The sequence below is a fragment of the Thamnophis elegans genome, chromosome 2, assembly GCF_009769535.1.
Source record: "Thamnophis elegans isolate rThaEle1 chromosome 2, rThaEle1.pri, whole genome shotgun sequence".
In the NCBI taxonomy this organism is placed as follows: Eukaryota; Metazoa; Chordata; class Lepidosauria; order Squamata; family Colubridae; genus Thamnophis; species Thamnophis elegans.
In genome coordinates this window covers 91,968,194-91,992,364 of record NC_045542.1, presented here as the reverse complement: position 1 = coordinate 91,992,364, position 24,171 = coordinate 91,968,194, and the positions used below count along the sequence as shown (strand labels likewise).

At 37.7% G+C, this 24,171-nt stretch overlaps 1 protein-coding gene across 1 annotated transcript in view; it reads right to left on the bottom strand.

Moving 5' to 3' along the window:
* Nucleotides 1-9,061: 9,061 nt before the first annotated feature.
* Nucleotides 9,062-24,171, bottom strand: part of LOC116503853 (proton-coupled amino acid transporter 1-like) — a 30,943-nt gene continuing 15,833 nt past the window's right edge. The window contains exons 5-11 of the mRNA XM_032210527.1: nucleotides 20,278-20,373; nucleotides 19,250-19,334; nucleotides 17,559-17,777; nucleotides 16,092-16,190; nucleotides 14,098-14,264; nucleotides 13,624-13,793; nucleotides 9,062-12,785 (exon numbers count right to left, since the gene is read on the bottom strand). Coding sequence (XP_032066418.1) covers nucleotides 12,526-12,785; nucleotides 13,624-13,793; nucleotides 14,098-14,264; nucleotides 16,092-16,190; nucleotides 17,559-17,777; nucleotides 19,250-19,334; nucleotides 20,278-20,373 — 1,096 coding nt within the window. The 3' untranslated portion in view covers nucleotides 9,062-12,525. The remainder of the gene's footprint in view (nucleotides 12,786-13,623; nucleotides 13,794-14,097; nucleotides 14,265-16,091; nucleotides 16,191-17,558; nucleotides 17,778-19,249; nucleotides 19,335-20,277; nucleotides 20,374-24,171) is intronic.

Genomic DNA, 24,171 nt, shown 5'->3' with positions numbered 1-24,171 from the left:
CACACACACACACAAACACAAATTCCTCACAATAAAAAATTACAAATTAAATTACAATAATTTTGAATCCCCCCCTCCCTCCGTCCAATCCACGTACCTTTTCCAGCTGTGGATTTCAACTCTCCTCTTGTCCGCCCGCCATGATGAAAATGTAAAAAATTAAATAAAAAAGCAACTTAATTAGGTTAGGCACGATTTGCTGCTCCCAGATCAGGAGGCGGGAGAATCACGTGCCTCCTTTGCATAAGGAATTTTTCGCCTTTTAACCCTTGCTTAACTCTGAGCAAGGGTTAAAAGGCGAAAAATTCCTTATGCAAAGGACGCCCATAGTTCTCTCGCCTCCCCCTACAGTTAGCACTAAGCAGACTCAGAGTCACTGTGACTCTGGAGTCTGGCAGCAATTACATTAGCCTTTTTAATTATTTTTAAATATTCTTTTCTTTTCCTCATGACACTGGTGAGGCCCCGCCTCCTCTGCCTCCCCTGACTGCACGTCCCTGTTCTCTGAGATCAGTATGAATCTCTTCTTCTGTGATTTACTACTACCACCACCACCACCTACATTCTGAGGCGCTATGAGCAACTGTGCTTGTTAGAAAAATTGGAACCAATAGAACATTTCTAGTCAATAGTGTATAGCCTTCTTTTTGTCTTGTCTTCTGATACTTTGAAAAATAGGTTGAGCAAAACAATAAAGGAATAAAGCTGGTTGAAAAAGCAGATCAGTGATGTAATTCTTCCCATTGCCCCAAAGAGTTGATCTAGGTATTCATAAGCAAGGATATTATTTGTTTATTTGTTTTCCTGCCTTTATTATTATTTCTTTTTATAAATAACTCAAAGTGGTGAACATAAGTTAATACACTTTCTTCTTCCAATTTTCCCCACAGAAACAACCCTTTGTGGTGGGTTGGCCTGAGAGAGAATGACTGGCTCACAGTCACCCACCCAGCTTTTATGCCTAAGGCAGGACTTGTACTCACAGTCTCCTGATTTCTAGCCTGCTGCTTTTATCACTAGACCAAATTGGTCCTTGGGAAAGACTATTTTATCTGTCTTTTTGTCTGTATAGCACAGAAACCAGTTGTAAGAAAATATACAACATCTTAGAAGGATATGCAGTTGTTTAGGCAATCAAAATGAGTACTCCTTTATGAAAAAAATATGATGATAAAACGGTGGAATGTCAATATTGTTGAAATGAATGGTACATATAGTTAAAATGTAATGAAATATGATACAATATAAACATGCTAGTAGTTAAAAGGAAATTTATACTTCCTTGGTATTAACACAACTCTTTTGGGTCTGCTGAATGAAATTTCGTATTAAATGATCCCAAACTGTGAAGCCAATCAGAAGACAAGTTCTAACTTCTCTATGGTGCTACTCGTATATAGTGGAATGCTGCTAGAGTTCCTCAGTTCCTCGTTATATTTTTGAATAATAATTATCATTATTATTTATTTGTCAGTGCAACAACATATGTACAATGAGATTGGCTGAGCTCTCCCCCCTCAACCCAATACTTTACAACTTTCTAGAAGAATATAGAAAGTTCATTTAATTCTTTCTAACGGTTCCACCACAAAACCACGAACGTCAAAAGCGCGTGTGACTAAAGCGCGGTGACAAAACCGCACCGTCAAAACCGCGCGACAACAGCACGCCAACAACAGCACGCCGACAGAAGCGCGCTGTAACATAACCCTAAAAATAACCCTAAACCTAACCCTAAACCTAACCCTAAACCTAACGCTAAACCTACCCTAAACCTAACCCTAAACCTAACCCTAACCCTAAACCTAACCCTAAACCTAACCCTAACCCTAAACCTTACCTTAAGTTAAATTGTGCTTCTGTCGGCGCGCTGTTTGTCGGCGCGCTGTTGTCAGCGCGCTTTTGACATTGCGGTTTTAGCGCCGCGGTGTTGTCGGTGCGCTTTTGACGTTCGCGGTTATGTCGTGCCACGCTTTCTAACTGCAGCTAGTTACATTGCATAAATTTTTATAATGATAGACAAACATGACAAAAACTAAAATAACAGCCCAGACTCTGTTTGATACTTCCAGTTGAAAAACATAGTTCTACACACTTTGCAAACTTCTACAGACTAATCTTATGCCAAGTATGGATCAGTTTATTGTTTGTTTGTTTTAAGACAATAAAACAGTTTTATACAAAAAGCTGATAGTTGAGTATTTTCAGGTTCCCGCTGTCAGGAAATTTCTCCTTAGTTCTAGGTTGCTTCTCTCCTTGATAAGTTTCCATCTGTTACTTCTTGTTCTATCTTCAGGTGCTTTGGAGAATAGTTGTCCCCCTCTTCTTTGTGACATCCCCTTAAATATTGGAAGACTGCTATCATGTCACCACTTTTCTTTGTTAAACTAGCTATACCCAGTGCCATTCGTCATATGTTTTAGCCTCCAGTTCCCTAATCATCTTTGTTGCTCTTCTCTGCACTCTTTCTAGAATCTCAACATCTTTTTTTATACCAAGGTGGAAGACTGTTAGTGCTGCCAGTCAAAAGTCATTACCCAGCTAAACAATGTTTCTCCTTTTTATTATCTGTGATAAGAAAGGGTTTGTAGAAAACCGTGGGAAGATTTTGAATGGAAAATGCCACTGTTTGGACTTTTGCAGTGGAATTGTACAATAAATACTTGGGCTGGAAACACCCTCTAAGTTTTGGTCAAAGGTGAGGAGCTCAGAAGGTGTTGTTTGGATCTGTTTCTTGCTCTTTGGCATATAATATTGAACTATATTGCAATGTACTATTGGAGGTGTGTGTCTTCCTTCTTTAACTTGGCCTCTATAACCATGAAAGTGATATGTATAAGTTGCATATTATCCAAACTGCAAGGAAAAACGATTTCTTCTCAATTGAGGAGTCTTTTTATTGGGATCTCAACTCTCAGAATTTCTATTCAATCAGGCCCTTGATCAATCAGGGAGAAGAATGAGTGGACTATCACTCCTTCAGTAATAAGATCTGAATTAATTTCCTTGCCTGAAAGTTATAAATAAATAGCTGATGTGTGCAAAGAAGACCTGATATCAAACTTTCTTCTAGACTAATATGAACATACCTAGTCAATATAATGGGGATGAAATATGAGAACTCGCCCCAGAGCAAAACTATTACTCAAGCATATCTGGATTAAAGCTATCAATCTCAGCCTTTCATGCTTCATCTTAATTAGGGGTTAAGAGGTAATTTGCGGTGGACAATTTACTTTGCAAGCATGTTGTCCCAGACTCATTCTCCAGAATTCTCAACTGGGGCCAGTTCAAGGCAGCTTCCCGTGTTCCTTGATGGGAAAATGAATGCTTTGGAAAGGATATAAATTCCATTGTACTCCTAAACATACGTGTCTAAAATTACTTTGGTTTTACTCAAAAAGTGGCACCAATGCAGTCTTGATTGTCCATACTGACAATCAACAATAGTTTCCATTGCAGTTAAAAGGGTTGCAATACTATGGACAGTGAAACCTCTATTGTTAAAACTAAAAAAATTATACCTTTTGAAAAAGAGTATTCAAAATATAATGAGCAGGTTAGGAAACGTTTTATTTCTGTACTTTTAATTTGTCATTTTAAAAAATACATGGGGAACTCAAGGTATTAAAGTGGTGCACCTGATGTTTAGGATTGCACCCAGGATGCCTGTTACTATTGGTTCTATCTTTGCTTTCTTTTGCCACAGACATTCTACTTCTATTTGCAGGTCTTTGCATTTGTGATTCTTTTTCCAGTTTTTTCTCTTCAGTTCTGCTGTCTACATGTACTACCACATCCACTATCCAGACTTTTGGTCTGTCTTATGAACAATTGTTAAATCTGCGGGGTTAGGTGGCAGGTGCTTGTCTGTTTTAATTCTAAAGCCCCAGAACATTTTGGCACCTTCATTTTCTATTTCTTTGTCTATTTTATGGTCCCACCAGTTCTTGCTTGCAGGCAAATGATGTTTGTGGCAGATATTTCAGTGCAGCATTGCTGCTACTTTGTCATGCTGTTGTTTGTAGTTAGTCTGTGAGATCTTCTTGCAGCCGCTAACTTATGTGGTCCAGTGTTTCTTTAGCTTCATTACAGAGGTGGCATTTGATGTCCATTGCTACCTTTTCAATTTGTATGCATTTGTTCTTAAGGCTTGGTCTTGTGCAGCCAGTATTGGTCCCTCTGTTTCTTTCTGCAGTTTTCTATCTCTTAGCTAGGTCTTTTTGTTATCTGCTTTGCCTGCTCTTTTTTGATATGCTAACTATGTAATACTTGCCTTGCTAAGTTTGTTTTCTATTCTTCATTTGATTTTTCTCGTAGGCCAGTTTAGTCTGTCCTGTATTCAGTTAAGCCTTCATGGTATGCTAGCTTCAGGGCATTTTCTTTACTATTCCAGTGCCCTTTTTATTCTTCAGCTGTCTGATGTACTTCCAGCATTCCACGCCCAATTTTCTTTATAAGTAGGGTAGGTCAACATTGCTGTCTAGATGAAGGGCATGATTCATTGTCATTATTTTTCTAGTCTTCCTTTTGTTCCGCTCGAGTCCAGTCCACTTATCCAGCTTTGTATCTAATGATTGAAATTGCCCAGGTGTTAATTGTCTTGATGGTATTTCCTCCATTTATTATTCAGCATGAAAACATCACAGCAAATAGGGCACTGAATCAAAGCAGGCTTGATTAGCAAAGATGCCGAAAATAGCTGGCCGAACATCAGTTGAAGGCCATTCACACACATGCACAAACCCAAACAGGGTTTTGATCTAAACAAAAACATTTCTTAGAAATAACCCCAGTATATTTGACTTCCTAAAGTGAAATCCAAATAGATGTTTTGCATTTCAAAATATGATTAAAAAGCTGGTTTGATATCATCAATAATGCCAGTTCAATGACACTGCATTCCAGCGCTTGCTTACTTGCGTCTTTAATTACGATGTGACTAAATTTTTAAGCAAAACTTTCCTTTAAATAGCACGAGTCTGATTTTCATCTCCTGTCCTAGCTGTTGGATTATATTGATAACCAGTGACTTGGAGAAGGCAACATTGCTGGATTGTTGCTTCTGGGAGAGAATAAGGTAGAGGGACCACAGACATTACCACTAGCTTTATTTTCTTTCTTCTGCTAATGGACTTTGGGGATGCTGACTTTGCCAGCAGAGTCCATGGGAAAACTTGGTGGGTATCTTGGATTGGGTGCCATTTTGCAGAACCAGAGCATAAATAGTTGGGGAATGAGTTTTCCAAACATGCATCCCTGTCTTTTCAGAGCACATTACAGTAAGGTTTCTACAGACAGGCATGCTGATGAAAATAAATAATAAGTAGGAACTCCCTGTAATAAATGTATGCATTTATTTAAATTAATGATTTAATCCAACAGATTGTGCTTGCTGCATATCCCATCAACCAAAGAGCATTGACTGGCAGGAATTAGGAGGGGTTATTTCTGCTTAGTCCCTGCATTACGGAATATTCTCCCTTTGGAGATTAGAACATTAGACTTTAAAGAAGCAGGATTGGAAGAGTACTGAATCCTTTGAATTTAGGGGTTAACTTAGAAAATACTGTGGATAGCCAAAAAATACCCCAAACAAATAGATCATTGAAATCAACCCAGAGTTCTCACTTGAGGCACAAATGACCAGGCTCAAATTATCTCTCTGTGGACACATTATGCGAAGACCCAGTTCTAATGCTGGGAAAGGTGGAAGAAAAGAGAAGAGACAACCACCAGCAAGGTAGATGGACTCATTTACAGTGGTAATGAGTGCACCATTGGTAGACTTGAAAGAACAGACTAGGGAGAAATCTTATGTAACCAGACATTGTTCCCAGAGAAAGTAAACCACATGGGAAAGCATGTGATGTTTATACTTGCTAGCTTCCATGGAATGAATTTGAAATCAGTTAGGGATAGCAGGGTGGAGCGGAGAAACTCAAGCAAGCATTGTTGGAAAAGCAAGTAATTCATTTAACAAGCAGTGAAGATCTGTGGATTCATTTTATTTTTATAAAACACAACATATCCGTGGGTATCATTCAGGTATCCAGTTTTTTTTATAGAGGATCATATAAACTGCCCTCCCTCAGGTTTCTACATAAGAAGCTTAAAAGCCAAGAAATTGGAGAATTTTCTGCAGTCTTTGGTGCTCAATTTGCCAATTTAGGATGGTTAAAGCTTGAAATTATTTATGCTTATGCTCATATTTTAATAATTGGTCACCCTCTATTCCAATGGTGGGTTGCTAACCAGTTTACTACTGGTTTGCTCATGTGTGCAAACATGCGCAGAAGCATCCGGGCGGGTGGGCAGAGCCTCCTGCTGCTGCCACTACCAGTTTGGCTGAACTGGGCCGAACCAGGAGCAACCATCTCTGCTCCATTCATAAACTGAGATCACCCAACATCAATCCGTTCTCTTTGGCCATTGTCTTTTCCTTTATTGTGGACATTTTAAAAATATTTAATACTTAACAGGTACAGTATAGGTGGTACCTTGCTCAATAGTAGTAGCTGTGAGAGGGATCTTGGAATCCTAGTGGACAACCATTTAAAGATGAGCCAGCAGTGTGCAGCAGCTGCCAAAAAAGCCAACACAGTTCTAGGGTTCATAAACAGAGGTATAGAATCAAGATCACGTGAAGTGTTAAAACCACTTTATAATGCCTTGGTAAGGCCACACTTGGAATACTGCATTCAGTTTTGGTTGCCACAATGTAAAAAAAAGATGTGGAGACTCTAAAAAGAGTGCAGAGAAGAGCAACAAAGATGATTTAGGGGACTGGAGACTAAAACATATGAAGAACGGTTGCAGGAACTGGGTATGTCTAGTTTAATGAAAAGGACTAGGGGTGACATGATAGCAGTGTTCCAACATTTCAGAGGCTGCCACAAAGAAGAGGGAGTCAAGCTGTTTTCCAAAGCACCTGAGAGTAGAAGAAGAAGCAATGGGTGGAAACTAATCAAGGAGAGAAGCAACATAGAACTGAGGAGAAATTTCCTGACAGTTAAAACAATTAATCGGTGGAACAACTTGCTTCCAGAAGTTGTGAATGCCCCAACACTGGAAGTTTTTAAGAAGATGTTGGATAACCATTTGTCTGAAGTGGTGTAAGGTTTCCTGGGTAGGCAGGGAAGTTGGCTTAGAAGACCTCCAAGGTTCCTTCCAATTCTGTTATTCAGTTAAAACAAATATATTTATATTGGCTATTTTTTATGATAAATTGGAATATACTACATGTAGCCTTGAGAATTTGACTATCAACACCTTTACTTTTCAGGTCTTATGACTCAAATTGAGACAGCAAGAACTTTTTTCAAGATATCAGTGTCCCCTATGACAGAACATGATTTTTAAAGCTTTGTTTTGGTGAAATATGGAATATTCAAATTCTAATGGAAGCAAATGAATGGGTGAGTTGGAAGTTTTGTTCCAAGATCAAGCTTTTTTAAAAAAATTCCTTGCAGACCTCTAATTCCTAATTAAAACATCTGCTAATGGATTTTATGCAAGTAGAGGATGCATGAAAACTACTTGCTTAAATAGCGCTAGCACTTTGACTTATATACTACCTGCAGTGTTTTGTATCCCTCTCTGAGCAGTTTACAATGTCAGCACATTGCCCCCAACAATCTGGGTCCTCATTTTATCAATCTCAGAAGGATGGAAGGCTGAATGTACCTTGAAGCCCCATTAGGATCAAACTTGAGGCTGTGGACAGAGTTTGCCTGCAATACTACATTTTAACCAGTGTGCTACCAGGGCTCCTAAAATTCTATACTTGCTTACAATTAATCTAAGCATACTTTAAGACCTATTTTATCCCAAACCACAACCCTGAGTGTAGGTTGGGCAGAGCTTCCAGGATTGAGTGTCTAGTTGAACTTTGGTTTCTCCAATCCTGCTCCAACAACCACTATACCATTCCAAGTTCTGTCTGAAGAACTGGAGCACACATTTGCCAGAAATACTCTTATATTGCAACTTTCACAGTCATTGAGTCTTGCCACAGGTTTATTAGTTTTTAAATTGTGAAGAGTACAACAATGGCTGCATTGATTTTATGTAGTTTCAGTGGCGGGCTGCTGGGGGTTCACATGGGTTCAGGCAATCCTCTAGCTAGGATTCTGCCCAGTTCGGCAATTCCCCAAATGCCACCCCTGGCTGGCCACACCATGCCACCCCTCCAAGAAGTCTCCACGTGGCCTGTTCATCATGCCAAGTAAGTGCAGGGCCCGGGTGGAGGCTCAGGAAGAGTGAAAAATGGGCCTACTGGAAATTCCGGAAGTCCAGAAATGGGCCTCTGGAGGACCTCTCGAGCCCGGGGAAAGCAGTTTTCACTCTCCCAGAGGTTCAAGGAAAGCCTGCAGAGCGTGGGGAGGGTGAAAAACATTCCCTCCCTGCCGGAACCGACTAAGCCAATCCCACCATGGCCACCCAGCAACGGGGCAGCGAACCCGTTGCTGCAATTTTTGAAGCCCATCCCTGTGTAGTTTGTAGTTCAGATAGCCAGTGCATGTTTGCTATTACTTCATTTTTTCCTCTTCGTTAATATTACAAATTAGAAGCAATCTGAAAAAGAAGCAAATAAAGTCACCGTGGAACCTTTAATACAGTAAAAAAAAAACTGAATTTATTGAATGAAACATCCAGTAAAATATATCATTCGGTTACAGCATTATCATACATAATATCACCTGTGTCTCCTACACAGTACACCCAAAGTACATAGTGGCTTGCTGTACACACAAATAGGCACAAATAAATAAACATTAACTGATTCGATAGACACACAAACAGACATTGTTTCCTATCCTCAAAGTCACTCCTTGTAGAAACATTTGAGGATAATTGCATGCATTTCCCAAATTTAGGTTGCCCAAAATATGTTTGCCTGATTCTGCACCATAGTTAAATATGTGACACCAAGCTACCCTAAAAGGAGTAGAAGTATATCTAATTGAAGGCAAAGGACCAAAGTGATACATTAAGAGTAACCTTGAGGAATTGGAAACTGTTTCCAAAGCTCTGTACAAACATTAGCTGGTATTTTCATTTAGTCTCCAAATATGTAGTGTTCCAGTTTCTTAGATCTATGCACAGATCTTCAATGTGTCCCCCTTTGGAAGTCAAATTTGGGGATTTCTTTGATAATCATAGACGTTTGAGGAATGTCAAAGCTGTGTTTGTATTTTGCACTTACCGTATCTAATTTCACAGGTGCAAATCGCTTCTTTTACCAATAAATCAAATTAAAGTAAGCAGATCTGACTGACACTGAAATGCCCTTTTTACTCATTATCAGAGACAGAACAGACTATATGACAAAGATAACATAGCGAAATCAGAAATGTTTGCGTCAAATCTCATAATTACCGATTCAGTATGAGATCTGAGGAGGACATTACTACATTAGACACAACTCTAGACAACAGATTAAAAAAACCTCTTAATATGGCCATTGCTGTAGCTTTTCCCTTCTATGAGGCTTACTGGAAACAAGTATATAGATAATCCCAATAATTCAAAACCGCCTCTTTCTGTGCTGTGCAAGTACATACAAATAGGCCACAGTTTATTCTAGGGGGGCGGGGGGGAGGAGAAACAGTAAAAGATAATTGTATGCCGGCAATTTTATCATGTAGACCAAGACAAGGCCATCAGCCACAATGCCAAGGATATAGGTTATAATTAGTGGTAATGTCTGATGTAAACTTTTTTCATTAAACTCCTGACTGCAAAAAGTGTTCATTTTCTAGAAGTTAAGAAAAAGTACTATCCCCACCGAGAAGAATGCTTCCCATAGTGTTCAAAGTTTTATAGAACCATAAAGTACAAAGACATATTAAGGCATCTATTGATAAATAAGTGAACAAAATAATTCCATTCAGTGGCTGTGACTAATACAACTAATAGCCATCAAAACAATATTATGCAACGATGAACTTTTCAAATAATGGAAGATCTACAAATCAATAAACGTTAAAATCCTGCATTTTCTACGGGGGTTATATTTAAGAGCATCTACCAAATTGGTCTTAATGGCACTTACTATTTGAAAAGTGGGGTAATCCTAAAGTGAAAAAGCCAGTAAACAATTTAATAATGTTTCTTCGCGACTTCATTAAACTCCCTTGTTTTTTTACTTTCTGCATCCATTCTGCTTCTGTTTCAGTGCTAATAATCACATCATCACTTTTAACAGTTCAAGGTAAGACTGCAAAAATGCACAAGCATAACATTATCAATTCTACTGTAATAATTATAAAGTCAAAATATCCATTTATTTATTTTTAAAGTTAAGAAATGTGTCATTACCACTTTACATTTTATTTCCTCTTGACTATTCTGGCTACCTGGCAAAGGTTCTAGTTAATCATGGTGTAAACGTGCAATATCACTAACCTGCAGGGGTCTGTTTATGTTTCAGTGTCCTGGGTTCACTGGCAAAATTTAAAGCATTTTTAATTTACATTTCACCATTATGTTGCCAGGACAAGAACATTGAATGTTTTGTTTATTTTCTCACATGCTTTACTACCAGTATAGGGGGAAAGAAATATAAACCCCAGGTATATCCTAGAGTTAACGAGACATCTGTACTTTCAGAAGAATGAGAAAGGGGATAGGAAGCTAACTTGCAATTCATTTCATTATTTCATCAACCATACAGCAATACATAAAAAGTAGCTAAGTCATTACAATGATATTTAAAACCAGACTACAAAACATTTCCAAAATAATTAAAAAACCCTACATTTCAATTTCTATTTAAAGTGTTAAATAAATATCTGGGTGCCATATCTGAAGAGTGGTCATTCCTTGCTCCCTTCTTCATCCTGTGGGGCTTATTCAAGAACAAAGATAAAGATACAACCTAATCATGATTACTGGAAGAGATAAACAATGGTATGCATCCCATCTTCCTTTTTTTTTTTTTAAAGACATAACCTGACAGAAATAAGCTCTACTGAATTCAGGGAGCACAAATTGTTTCCTGGTAAATTGCATTTTAATTATAATTTAAGAGTTCAGTCAAATTCAGATTGCTTGGCTAATTAGATAAAAACAGAAGAAACTAAAATGCAAGTTGCATGTATGATTAGTTTAGAAAACCGAAACGGTAGTATCAAATATTTCGTAATGGCATGAAGCAGCTGAAATCTTAGGAAGAAAATTCTGAAAATAACCGTTATGTAAACTATTTAATTTCAACACTGCTTCTGAAAACAGTGTTCCTGAGAACAAAGGCAAATAACAGAAAATAGGATGTGTATTGCACTTTTAATATAAGAATCTCCATGTGCCTGCTCAATCAATATATTTATCTATTTTGATTGGCTAGCTTTTCAGGACCTCTTATATATAAAATAAGAAAACCGTGAAAGTTGGGCTATGAATTTAACCTATGTACACATACTAATTGGCTATGATTCTTTAGTAGCTCTCAAAAGTGTTTCCATTATCCAGAAGCAAAATAATTCAGAAGTTACAACTATGCATCTGACTCACCTTATGTTTTTATAGTGTACATACATATATAGTGTGAAATATTACATGAAATTGGATTATAATCATGACATTCAAGGCATTTTTCAAAATGTATGCTTAGTGAATGGTCCTTAATGCTACAACGAAGTAAAGCTTACAACAGAGAATTGGTTTATAATATCCTGTTGTTTACACAACTATAAAAAAATATCTTTAAAAACATTTTTCAATCTCCTGTCCAACTCACACATGTGTCTTTTTCCGCACAGCAATTTGATATGAACCCTGCTATATAGGTCAAACTAGCAGTGCTGGATTCAGCAATATAAACCTTATTTCTCATTTTATATGCAGTCCAATTGGTGTTCCTGAGAATTATAGATTATACATCTTGATGCTGTTTTTAGCTTTCTGTTTTATTACCAATAGACACAGAACTTTATGGGACAGGAGCATGAACTCACAGCATCTGTTTTTAATATTACACATCGCGTTTCTTTTGCACTTCCTTCTTCTGTGTTAGCCACCACTCTCAAGCTCAGGAGGAATTTATTTTAGAAATGAGACCTATAGTTTCTAAATTGATAGCCTGAAGTAGTTTAGAACAAGAACAATGAAAATAAAAATGAACTGGTAACATGATGCTCAAAAGGCTTCATAAAAATCATCTGGTGAGGAGTATTAGGACTCCTAATTCTCCCCACATTCACTGCCGCCCTTGATCCAGACGTTTAGTAAAATCCACAATGCTTGCAAGACATTCAGTTTCTTCCAGGTAGGGATAATCATAATGGAGCACACTTTAAAAAAAAGTCTCCTAAATCAACCCCGTACAAAAAAAAAAAAGAACCATAAATAAGTAAGAGCACTAAAAAAGAGCCCCTTCTTTTTTAACTGTAGCCTTATCTGCTTAATCTATAAAATAAATAGAAAGCAAGGAGGAGGCCCGAGTTCCTGCAGTTGCTATGAAGAAACTCAAGATCCAACCGAACTGCAGATAACTTTTCAAAGTGAAAACAGGTTACAGTGTCATGGTAAAGCAACGGTGGCATTGGACACAGCCGGTAAAATCAGTTCGTAGAGGGATTCATATGTCCCCACAACAAAGCCAGTAATACCGAAGAGGCTGATGAGAATATCTTTGGCCAGGATGAGGGGATGCAGGCCTTCCGAATAATAGGTGAAGATCTCCAAAATGGGAGGAATAATAAGTGCTAGAGCACTGCTGCTCACTGAGCCTACTAAAGCTATGACAATGTCCAAGCGAGGAATCAATATTGCGAGGACACCTAAAGGGTAGAAAAAGAGGAAATAAAAGCTTTGTGAGGGAAGATGCCTAATTGAAGGGCAAGCAGCTGAGGTAGTTAGTCTTTCTTTTACTACAACTTCAAATGAAATAAACATCGTTTTTAATTTCGGAGTATGTTTTTACTCTGTAAGAAACTCTTCTTGGCAAAATAGAAAGGGATGTTAACAGACACACCGAATCATGACAAAATGTGCCATCAATATGTATGCTCTTCAAGCTGAGAGATGGAATTTGTAAATAACTCGGAAAGAATTCTTGAATCTAGCACCAATATTATTTATTACTAATATCTGTACAAAGCTATTGCATTAGTCAGGGGTCCCTAAACATTTTGAGGTGATCAATTTCATGCCTTTGGAGTTCTGACACCATGACTTGAGTGCCATGTGGGGTGACTCCCTATTCGTGAGGTGGCAACCATGTTAGACAAGTCTCATCACTATAGCAACCTAAGGGAATTTTTCACACATCGGTGTTTTTTTTTTAGCAACTAAGACACTGCAGATCAATCTTGTAGCTTTTACCCTTTTGGTGTAGGAGTAGGGCAGGGGTGGGGAATGATGGCACTTTTATGACTTGTGAACTTCCACTCCCAGAATTCCTGAGCTAGCCAGTCCACAAATCTTAAAGGGGCCATGGTTCTCCACCTCTGGTGTATGGGGGTGTATTTTTCACCGAACAAAAGCACTGTACTGCACTCGGCCTCCATTTTTATTTTCTGTAGAGCCCAGTAATTTTCTTAGAAATATCTTTACCATAATAAAGCATCCCGTGGGCTAAATCTCTACCTGAGTGAGAAGAAAACTTTCACCACTCACATGTTATGCAGACCAGTAATACTCTCAGCAGCACTTTGAAACATAATCTCCAGCGTTCAGGGACCTTAGGAGCAGCCACAGGAATTATTATTTCTGCAGGGACATAGAACTGGAGAGCATAAGTGAAGAAGATTCCAAGGGAGTAGAGCAGCTTGACAGACTGGTACAACCTGCGAAAATGAGGCAAGAGCCAACTGTTAAATCCACTCAGCCTTCTGGTGAAAAACCAAACCAAAAATTGAAGATAGTGCAGTGATTACATTATTTGAGAATGCTTGGGCTCCCTGATCCAAAGATCACTAGGGAAATTTGTCTCACAAGTAAACTAAAAGCACGTAAGTCTTCCTTGACGAAAGAAAGTGTTTGTTACCTGAATCAGGGCTTTGGATGTTGTAGAAAGCCAAATGCTAATGGACTTGTAGCTACGCTAATTTTTCTCTGCCTGGTAACAAAAAGCTTCCCAGTTCAACTTACCAACAGTTGGGGAGATTGAGAGTGATGCTGGCCCGGATGTTAGCTCCAAAGCGCAAATATCCTAGTGTTCCCAAGCTGAGGTAGAACGTGGTAACAATCGCCATTCCCACATAAAGGATAATGTGAAAGTGCTGTGGGTTCTTCATTTTGTTTTCTAGAGGGAGCACCTTGGAGAAGAAGAAGAAAAGCCCCAACAGTGAATAAATATCATTTTACTCTCCTATTACCTCTTCACAATAGACCAGGGCACACTTAGCATTTGGTCTACTCAAAAAATCGCTGTCTTGACTAGAGAAGGAAAGATATATAATATCTTCTTAGCATGGCCCTAATTTCTTTGTTTCTGAGACAAGACTATGCAGTGTCTTTCTGCATTCAATTGCGGTATTCAATTGGATCAGATCTATGCTTCAAATAAAGTTATCCACTGGCTTCTTAAAAATCCAAGGAAAGAAGATTCTACCAACTTTTTATCTCTTTCCCCTTATTTGCTGGGAGGAAAAAAAATCTTCCCCAAAGCTAGTACTACCATAAAGCAGGGGACTCTCAGGAATTGATTCTAGAAAGCACAACAGGGAAGCAAACTGTTATTTGTTGCTGTATTTTCATTGTCAGGAAAGGAAAGAGGCCCTTAACTATACTTCTTTGGCAATGATGGGTTGGGGGGAGAGGTGTGTTATTTGTTGCTGAGCCTCAGGTAGGGCAACTTATTGAACTGGCTTAGTTTCTAATGGTTTATTAGATATTCCAGACCCCTTCAATTACATCTGACAATTTTGCACTCCCAACCATTTGTTCTGAGTCTTGCTCTGAATCCTCAGAAATTGTCCTTATGATTCTCATAGCAAGAAAACAAAAGAGTGCAAAATAATTGAAACCAGTGCATAGACTGAGGCCAAATAAGCATTTGACAGGGTTCTACTCTTGTTTTCATTGCTCGAATACATGGCATAATCCAATAAAATATCTCACAATAGCAACTATCAATCAAGAAACAAAATTACTCCTGTGGAAAATTAGATCTCAATTGCTGAAAGATAAAAGACAAATATGACCAGGCCAGGGAGAAGGAAAAAGGAACAGAATGGATCAAACATTTCTGTCTATTCCAAAAGATCAAACTAGTTATGTTCAAAAGATTAGAGCTATATAAGATCATTCATGTAGACTATTATGTTGCATTTTAACTAGAGTTCCAAATGAGAGTTCTAAGTTAGAAAACTCAACATAAAAGAAGTGTTTGATCCCAGAACAGCTGAGAGCCATTATAAAGTCAGGTACAAATTGGTCAGATGCTGTCAAAGGATACCAAGAGTCTCATTCAAATATAAAACAAAACTATGTTAAGAACTTTTTGGTCTTTTCAAATGTTCAATGCCTTGAAGACTAAACAGCGTTCCAAGTAATTTCTTTGCACCCAAAGAAATCAGAACTCCAAGGCAGGAACATTCCTCAGAGAACATATCTATTGGACACATCATATTGGCATAGCCAGCGAAAACCAACTCTAAAAGTTTCCCATGGTTACCATGTAATTAAAAGTGCAAAAATTTCCCTCCCCGGTGTCACAGATCATTGTCCAATCAAAGCAGTTGGCGATCTCCCTTGATCACTTCTGCTCCTTCTCCTCCTACCACCTGTTGAGATGGCCTTGGTTCCCACAGGAGAGCTCTATATTTTGTTTATGAGAGGGTCAAGCTGTTTCCCCTCATCCTCCCCCTGTAGCGTGTGGCAACTGTGAAGCAGCACAAGATGGCTTCAGCCAGGTTCAATTTAGAGCTGACATCTGGATGCAAAGAGACAGATGTGCTAAATGCCACTTGACAATCTACCAGACCTAAGTTATTTTTCAATTCCTAGCAAAACAAGATTCCAAGCAACATTAACCCCCCAGAATTGCTGGCTGGAGAACTCTGGGAATTAAAGTCCATTGGTCTTGAAGTTGCCAAGGTTGGACACCCCTGTTTTAAGCTAAGTTTCTAGGCAAGACTTACCACTCCAATGCCTTCAAAGGCAAAGATGGCTGTACCAAAAAAGAGAGGCATTGTTTTCCAGGCAGCTACCATAGGCAGCTGGCTAGGATTTGGAATGTCCTAAAAGGAAGAAAAGCAGAAGATCTTTAGAAGGAGTTCCAACAAGAAGCAGTTGCAATTTAGGAAACTCTCTTATATGGAATCAAACTCTCCTAACTCGGATTTTCTACACCAGCCGTTTCAAGCTTAATACCCTCCTTATTTGCTAGAATAACTATTCCCGGAGCTAATAAAAGCCTTGTTGGCTACCACCTTGTGGGATCTGCAACCCAAACTTGATAATTTCTTTCTTCACTGTGCTTGTATTCTGCCCAATTTACAAAACTCTGTGGACAATTATGTGGTTATAACATTTTTAAAAAAAATCTAGACATACAGCAAAACTTACATTGTTGAGGGAAAATATAACATGTATGTAAAGTAATATAAACTGCCAAGAGTCACTTGGTAGAGACATGGTCAGCATATAAATGAAATAAATAAATAAAACAAAACATTGCAGGGATGGCAGTGAAATCAAAATTCAAAGAATACCTCTTACATGGTAGCCTTACATTGACTAGTTGCTACCATCCAAATTCTCAGGCAACAGTTTTCCTCTGCTATATATATATAGAAGTGATGGAAACTCAACTACTATTATTTCCTTGACATCTCCTTAAGAAGGATTTAAACACATTAGTATCTATGAATCTCATAGATTACTGAAAACAAGAGAATACAATGCTCAAGTGGTCTTCTACCAGCTACCAAAACCTTTCTTACTATACTCTTCCCTCATTAAATGAAATGGTGTCCCTCAGATGAAAATGTCTACCATAAGAAATAATTAACTTGTCCCATTTATATATGAAAAAATCAATCTCTTTATGGAGTTATTTTTCATTCTTCCCTCAAAACAAGCATCTTATTGTTTCAGGGGCTGGGATTGGCCCACTCGAGCTCTTCACATGGCATTTGCCCTTTCAATTCTGCCATTCATAACCTCTCAGAAGTATTTCCTTTCTTTAATATTTTCCAATACAGAGCCCTTCACTCATTTGCATGTACCACTTCATCCACCCAGCAAGATCCCCACTCTGTCCATTCAACTTGTTTTTCAAGGTAACTTTTCCTCTAAAGCTATTTGTCAGAACCATATTTCACCCCATCCAACTAAAATAAACTAAAAATAAACTAAAACTTAAAATACATGATCACACCTTTCCCTTTGTAACCTAAGTTGACTTTTAAATGACAAAAGCACAAATGCACTGTATCTGTCTTTGAAAATGTTTCTTCCACACAGTACCATGGCCATCCTTATTAAATATATAGCATATTCTATTCACCACAGAATTATTATTAGTATTATTGGATATGCAAAACCAACAAAATGCAAGCACCGAGTGCTAAGAAGATGCTGAAAGGAATCAGTTTTATACATACCCGGACAATGTACTGATATAACATTATCAGACTGCTCAACATCAGAATATTGGCCACCATAGAGAAAATGGAAAGAATCTTGAGATTCTGGATGAAGACGAGCAGTATCACAAATGGTAAGAAGGACAGGATATATAACTGAGAGCTCATTGTTGGAGCCCACAGAGCAGTTTCATTGGCATTGCAATCATTGGTGGTACCATTGGCAGCAGATATTACCTGAATAATTATAAAGACAAAAATAAATTGCTAATGAACCAGCTGTCTTCCACCTGATTTGTAAAGTGATTATAATAAAGTGTACTCAACCAGATTGCCCCAATTTGGTAGTACTTAGAAGTGTAAGTCTTCATTATATAGGATATAGGATTATAGAACACACTTGAGGTCAGAGGGTGGAGAAAACTTCTATAAACCACCCAGACAGAGTCACACAAGTATGATGGGTAGAATAGAAATAAATAAAATAAATTCTAATTCCAGCTCTAATTAAGTAGGATTTACAAAGGAAAGTTTGCACACTCCAAGTAGTTTAAAAGTATGATCATAAGTAAGCAGAACAACACAATACACACACAAATGCAAGAATGCTAAGAAACTCTGAGCTTTGATTCCCACTTCTCACAGGATACCACTCATGATTGCATACCTAGATATTAGTTCAAAAGGAACAGATGGTTCTGAACACCCACGAAAGAGGGCACCAACTGCCCTCTCTACAAAAAAAAAGTATCAAAGCAGACTATCAATACTTCATAAAATTAAACACACGAAACAACTCCATTTGGCTTTAGCTTTAGTGCAAACTTATTAAATCTGCTGAGACACTTGCCCCATTAAACCTAGGGTATATAGATCAGGATGAGAACTGCTTGCCAAGTTATACAACTCATTATAGTATATTCAAATACGGAACTGAGTTGTTGACTCGTGCCTCATGATTCATCATGTAAACTCAGACAAAATAAATGAAAATATTTTTCTCAAATTCAGAAAGCAAAGATTCCACAGGAGAAAATACAGCCTTGGGTTTAGGTAGCACTTTTGTGTTCTGCTTCCCTCAAAGATTAATATCCTTTATGATTTCTCAAGATGCATAGGAAGGACATCCAAGATGACAAGTGGCAAACAAATTTGAGAAAAATGCACCTCATATTTAAGTTTAATGAAAATATTCTACAAGCTAATTATTGGCTGGATCATGGATGTATATGTTGCCATTCTTCTAAAAGAAGTAGCATACACAGAATTTTGTTCTTGATTTTCCCAGAACAAGAAGTTTACAAGGTGGTTGGGGTGAGAGATTGTAACTGGCACAAAATACCCCTTTGAACCAGACAATATACTTGAAACTAAATCTTCCCAGTCCTAATCTAATACTGTACTATGCTTGTCCTCCTTTCTCCTTGGTCCAAGGATAGGAGGGTTTATTTCGTTTCTGGGAAATATCTTAGTTCAGAGTCTTTCTAATTGCAGCAGGGTACATATAATTTATGATAACAAGAGACTCAACCATGAGTCTCTTGTCATTCACATGGAAGGTGTACATGAAAAGAGCTACATGAGAGAGCATGAAAGCAGCTATATATAAAAGGTAATGTTGGAACAATGCTTATGAACAAATAACATTATGATCCTGAATGTTTAGCGATACTTGCTTTGGATATTATAACATTATGCTGATTTCTTACCTGTCTGAAATTGTCAGCAAGGAATACAAAATATACACAACAGAATCCCAGCTGGGTAAGAATTAAGAAAAAACTCACTAGGTACCTAAAAAACAAAACATACTGTAAGCATGCAAGATCAACAGTTGTAAATATTCAACCTTTCTGATGTATCAATTCAATCTTCTGAAATATTGCTAGATACAAAGTCCAATTAAAAATATAATGAAAATTCAAAAATATGTTGTCAAAATGACATCTTATAATGCAACTAGAGACAGAATGAATCAAATCAAATCAAATTCATGTGTGAGGATTATAATGGCAAAGTAATAATTTCCCCCCACTATAATATTATTTTTCTCAATGAATTTTTCCAAGTAGGTAAGACCCACTCTCAAAAACCTTGCCAAAATTGTGATGGAATGAATTTCTCAGTAGTTAAATTCCATAAAACATTTTAAATGGAAATTTGATTATTTTATTACTACTCTAATTCAAGTCAGCTTTTGGATATGTCTGATGCTACACTATTATTTTCAATCTGCAAGATCTCAATTCAGTAAACAATATGCTTGGTATGGTTTAACCAATTGTATATTTACCCAGCTGGGACCTTCCTAGTTAGTTATATTTGGCAAGAAATATAACAGGGTTCAGTTTAGTCAACTGTAATATTTAATAGAGTGAATGATCCCTTCCTCCTTAATGGAAGCAGAAATCTGACCTAAAGAAATCTTGTCTGGTTTGAAAGACCCAAATCAATCGTCCTGGATCTGAATCTTTCCTGTGTACCTCAAATGCAACTCATAAAATTCACAACCTACATAGCAAAAAAAAAATTACCTCCATTTTAATGGACAATTTAAATTGATCACCATAGATCAGGGCTGTCAAACTCCCGGCCCACGAGTCACGCGCTGGCCACGCCCATACCCAGTTTAGCAAAGGGGGGGAAATCCTGATATGTCACGTGACACCGCCATGACGCCGTGAGTTTGACACCCCTGCCATAGATGATACAACACAAATATAATGAAGTTAAGTACCTTCCCCAGATAGAATGAGTTCTGAGCCATGAAACGGGACCAGCTTCTAGCCCATGCATCACAGCATCCCCATAGTCCAGAAATGGTTTTTGATGTCTATTTGAAAAAATGAAAACAAAAGCAGAAATATTTAGAAAGGAGGAAAAGTGATTAATCTGCTTTCTGAAAAGGCATCTGTTGAGAATAACAAAGTTTTGCAATGTATCTTGACAGTGGGAATATAAGAACACAGTAGCACTGATTTAGGGATATAAACAACTTCTTATACATATCCAATTCTATCACAGCAACTCAGTTTGATAACAATAGGTCCTTGGGAAGGACTCGGTGCCAAATCCAGTCTAAAAATCTGTCTGAGAAATCATACATTTTTTTTTGTTAAAATGTATTTATTAATAATTATTTATTTTATATTTTCTTTTTTATTAATAGAAATTGTTAAATTTATATGCTTTATATAGATTTCATTGTACATTTATAATATATATTGCTTTTTACTAAATTGTTATTAAAACTAAATAAACAAATATTAGCAAGTTTAATGATATGTTAATTTATTAAAAAGGCGCTGGAAGACTGTCTGAAGAACAGTGAAGAAGATGCACTGAAGCTAGTATACAATAAAGGCTTACTGAGTAAGGGAGAGACCAAACTGGCCTGAAGGAAAGACCAAAAGAAGAACAGAAAAGAGACGTGGCAAGGCAAAGAATTACATGGCCAGTATATATTTTTTTAAAAAATAGCAGGCCAAGATTTAACAAGATCTGACAATGACTAAGAGCAGGAAAGTTGAAGAAAGAGAGAGAAGGGCTAATTCTGGCTGCACAATATCAAGCCTTCAGAATAAATGTATATAAAGCCAGAACTGAAGACAGCAATGGATATTAAATGCCACCTCTGCAAAGAAACTGAAGAAAAAGTGTACCACCTAGATTAGCTGCTCCAAGGAGATCATACCGATTGACTATAAACAATAGGATGACAAAGTAGCAACAATGATGCATTGGAAGATCTACAAGAAATACCATTTACCTGCAACCAAGAACTGGTAGAACCACAATGCGGGGAGAGGGGGGGATTGAGAATGAAGAAGCGAATGGGTTTTAGCAGCTAGACTTATATACCGCTTCACAGGGCTTTCAGCCCTCTCTAAGCGGTTTACAGAGTCAGCATATTGTCCCCAACAACAATCCGGGTCCTCATTTTACCCACCTCGGAAGGGTGGAAGGCTGAGTCAACCCTGAGCCGGTGAGATTTGAACAGCCGAACTGCAGAACTGCAGTCAGCTGAAGTAGCCTGCAGTGCTGCATTTAACCACTGCGCCACCTCGGCTCTCCAAAACTCGAATCAGTTTTGGGACTTCAGAATTCAAACAGACAGACACCTGTCATGTAACATCCCAGACTTAATAACTGTTGATAAGAAAAACAAATAAAAGTCAGGATAGTAGATATTGCAGAATTTGGAAACAGTGAAGAAGAAAAAGGACTTTTTTTTTGGGGGGGGGGGATGACAGAACATAAAGACCTGAAAATAGAAGTAGAATAGCTATTGCAAAATAAAACAAAGATAGTGCCAGTAATAATAGGCATCTTTGATGGAATCCCAAAACATCTGGAGTACTACATGAACCCCATCGACATTGACAAAATCTCCATCAGTCAATTTCAACCATCAATTTTACTTGGAACAGCTTGTCTCTTGTAACAATACTTTTAACCAATCAACATTTCCCTATCCCAGGTCCTAGGGAAGGACTCAACAGGTGGATAAAAATAACCATCCAGTCTAAAAATCTGACTGATTATGCAACCAACCATAATAATAAGTTCTCTGGGAGGTATTTTCTTGACATGCTTGTGTGGCTTGTGAGGAAGATAAGAGCAATGACAGAGGTTCAACCACACTGGAGAGTTGTCATCAGATGAGCTAGAAAAATGTGTGTCTACAATAAATAATATGGTGAAACATAATTTAGATAAACCATACCAGGTTGTCCATTGACAAGGTCAACAAGGACCATTCTAGGTGTTGGAGTTCCTGGACATCTGGTAACAAATGGACTACAAGACTCAGGACTGTTGGCTGAGCAACCAGGGCCAGCAGCTGCAAGACTACTAGAACAAAACTTGTTTACCCGTCACAAATATATAAAGAAATTATCTGTTTTTATAAACCAAGTCCATCAAGAAAAGAATATTTGAAAAGAGTGTATCAGTTCTGCAAGGATAGTATCTAGAAACAGAAGCAACAGTCTAGCAGATCAACATCAATTTATAATACAAAATAAAATATTCAGAGCAACTTTGGAAGAATTGCAAAGGTCTACTCAGAGCAAAGAAATCAGAACCTTGCCAAAGTAGCTCAGACTATAGACACAAACCAGAGAGAGCCAGAGTAGAGAAAGCCAATATCAAATTATTTTCATTCCCAAACCAAGCACCCTCTCCTCTGCCTTCTCCTCAGAAAGAACAAAGCCTTATAAAACAAGAAAAATTGAAAGAAATAATAAATGAGCATCCAGAACAGCACAAAAACAACTGAATGAGGTTCTCTGCCCCAAAGCCTGTTCCAAAGAAATGGCACAAGAACTAAAAGATGCCAACACTATAATGTCAAATATAAGCACTAGCCCACCGCAAGAAACAAATCAACTAATGTATAGCATGGATGCATCTATAATTGAATACCTGGGATGAAAAATCAACAAAAAACAAACAGTCCACCACCAAAATGGAAGATCATGTTGGAAATTAAGATCAGCATTTTATGACCAGATGCAAGCAAGCTGGATCAGATGAATGAAAAAAAAGCTGAAGAACCCGAAGACCAAAGTATACCTGATCAAGAAATATCACCTAGAAACCAAGAAAACTAAGGAAGCACTAGAAATAATAAAGCAAGAAATAACAGCTATAGCCAGGAAAATCTGCAGATACAAAACTCGAACTGTCTGCGATAAGCAGAATCTGCAGTTTCAATTGATTCGGAAATGTTTCTCCCAATCCTTCAATGTTGCTCCAATGAAGCAGTCAACACTTGACAAAGAAGAAACAGTGCAATAAATAATAAATAATAATAATAATAATAATATATTATATTATATAATAAGAATACAGAAAACATGTGATAAAATCAAGAATGGAGAGTTGGCAGAACAAAGCACTGCATGGCCAATTTCTGGAAAAAATAAAAGATAAAGTGGACAGTGAACAAACTTGGTTATGGTTAACAACAGGTACATTAAAGAAAGAAACAGAGTCACTAATCCTGGCTGCGCAAGAACAAGCTATCCGCACAAATGCCATTAAGGCCAAAATCGAAAAATCCTCTGATGATGCCAAATGCAGACTTTGCAAAGAAGCTGATGAAACTGTTGATCACATACTCAGCTGCTGTAAAAAAAATCGCGCAGACTGATTATAAATTGCGGCACAATTCAGTAGCACAAATGATCCATTGGAATTTGTGCAAAAATTATAATATTAAAACAGCAACAAACTGGTGGGAACATCAGCCTGAAAAAGTCACTGAAAATCAGATGGTCAAGATCTTGTGGGATTTCCGTATACAAACCGACAAAATACTGGCGCATAATACACCAGACATCACACTGGTTGAGAAAATAAGGTCACAATCATAGACATCGCAATACCAGGTGATAGCAGGGTTGCCGAGAAGGAACATGAAAAAATCGCAAGATACCAGGACTTAAAAATCGAAATTCAATGACTATGGCACAAACCAGCAGTGATAATTCCAGTGGTAATTGGCACACTGGGTGCTATACCAAAAGCACTGGAATTACATTTAAAACAGTTAAAAATTGACAAAATCACCATCAGTCAAATGCAAAAAGCCGCACTGCTTGGATCTGCACGCATATTACGAAAA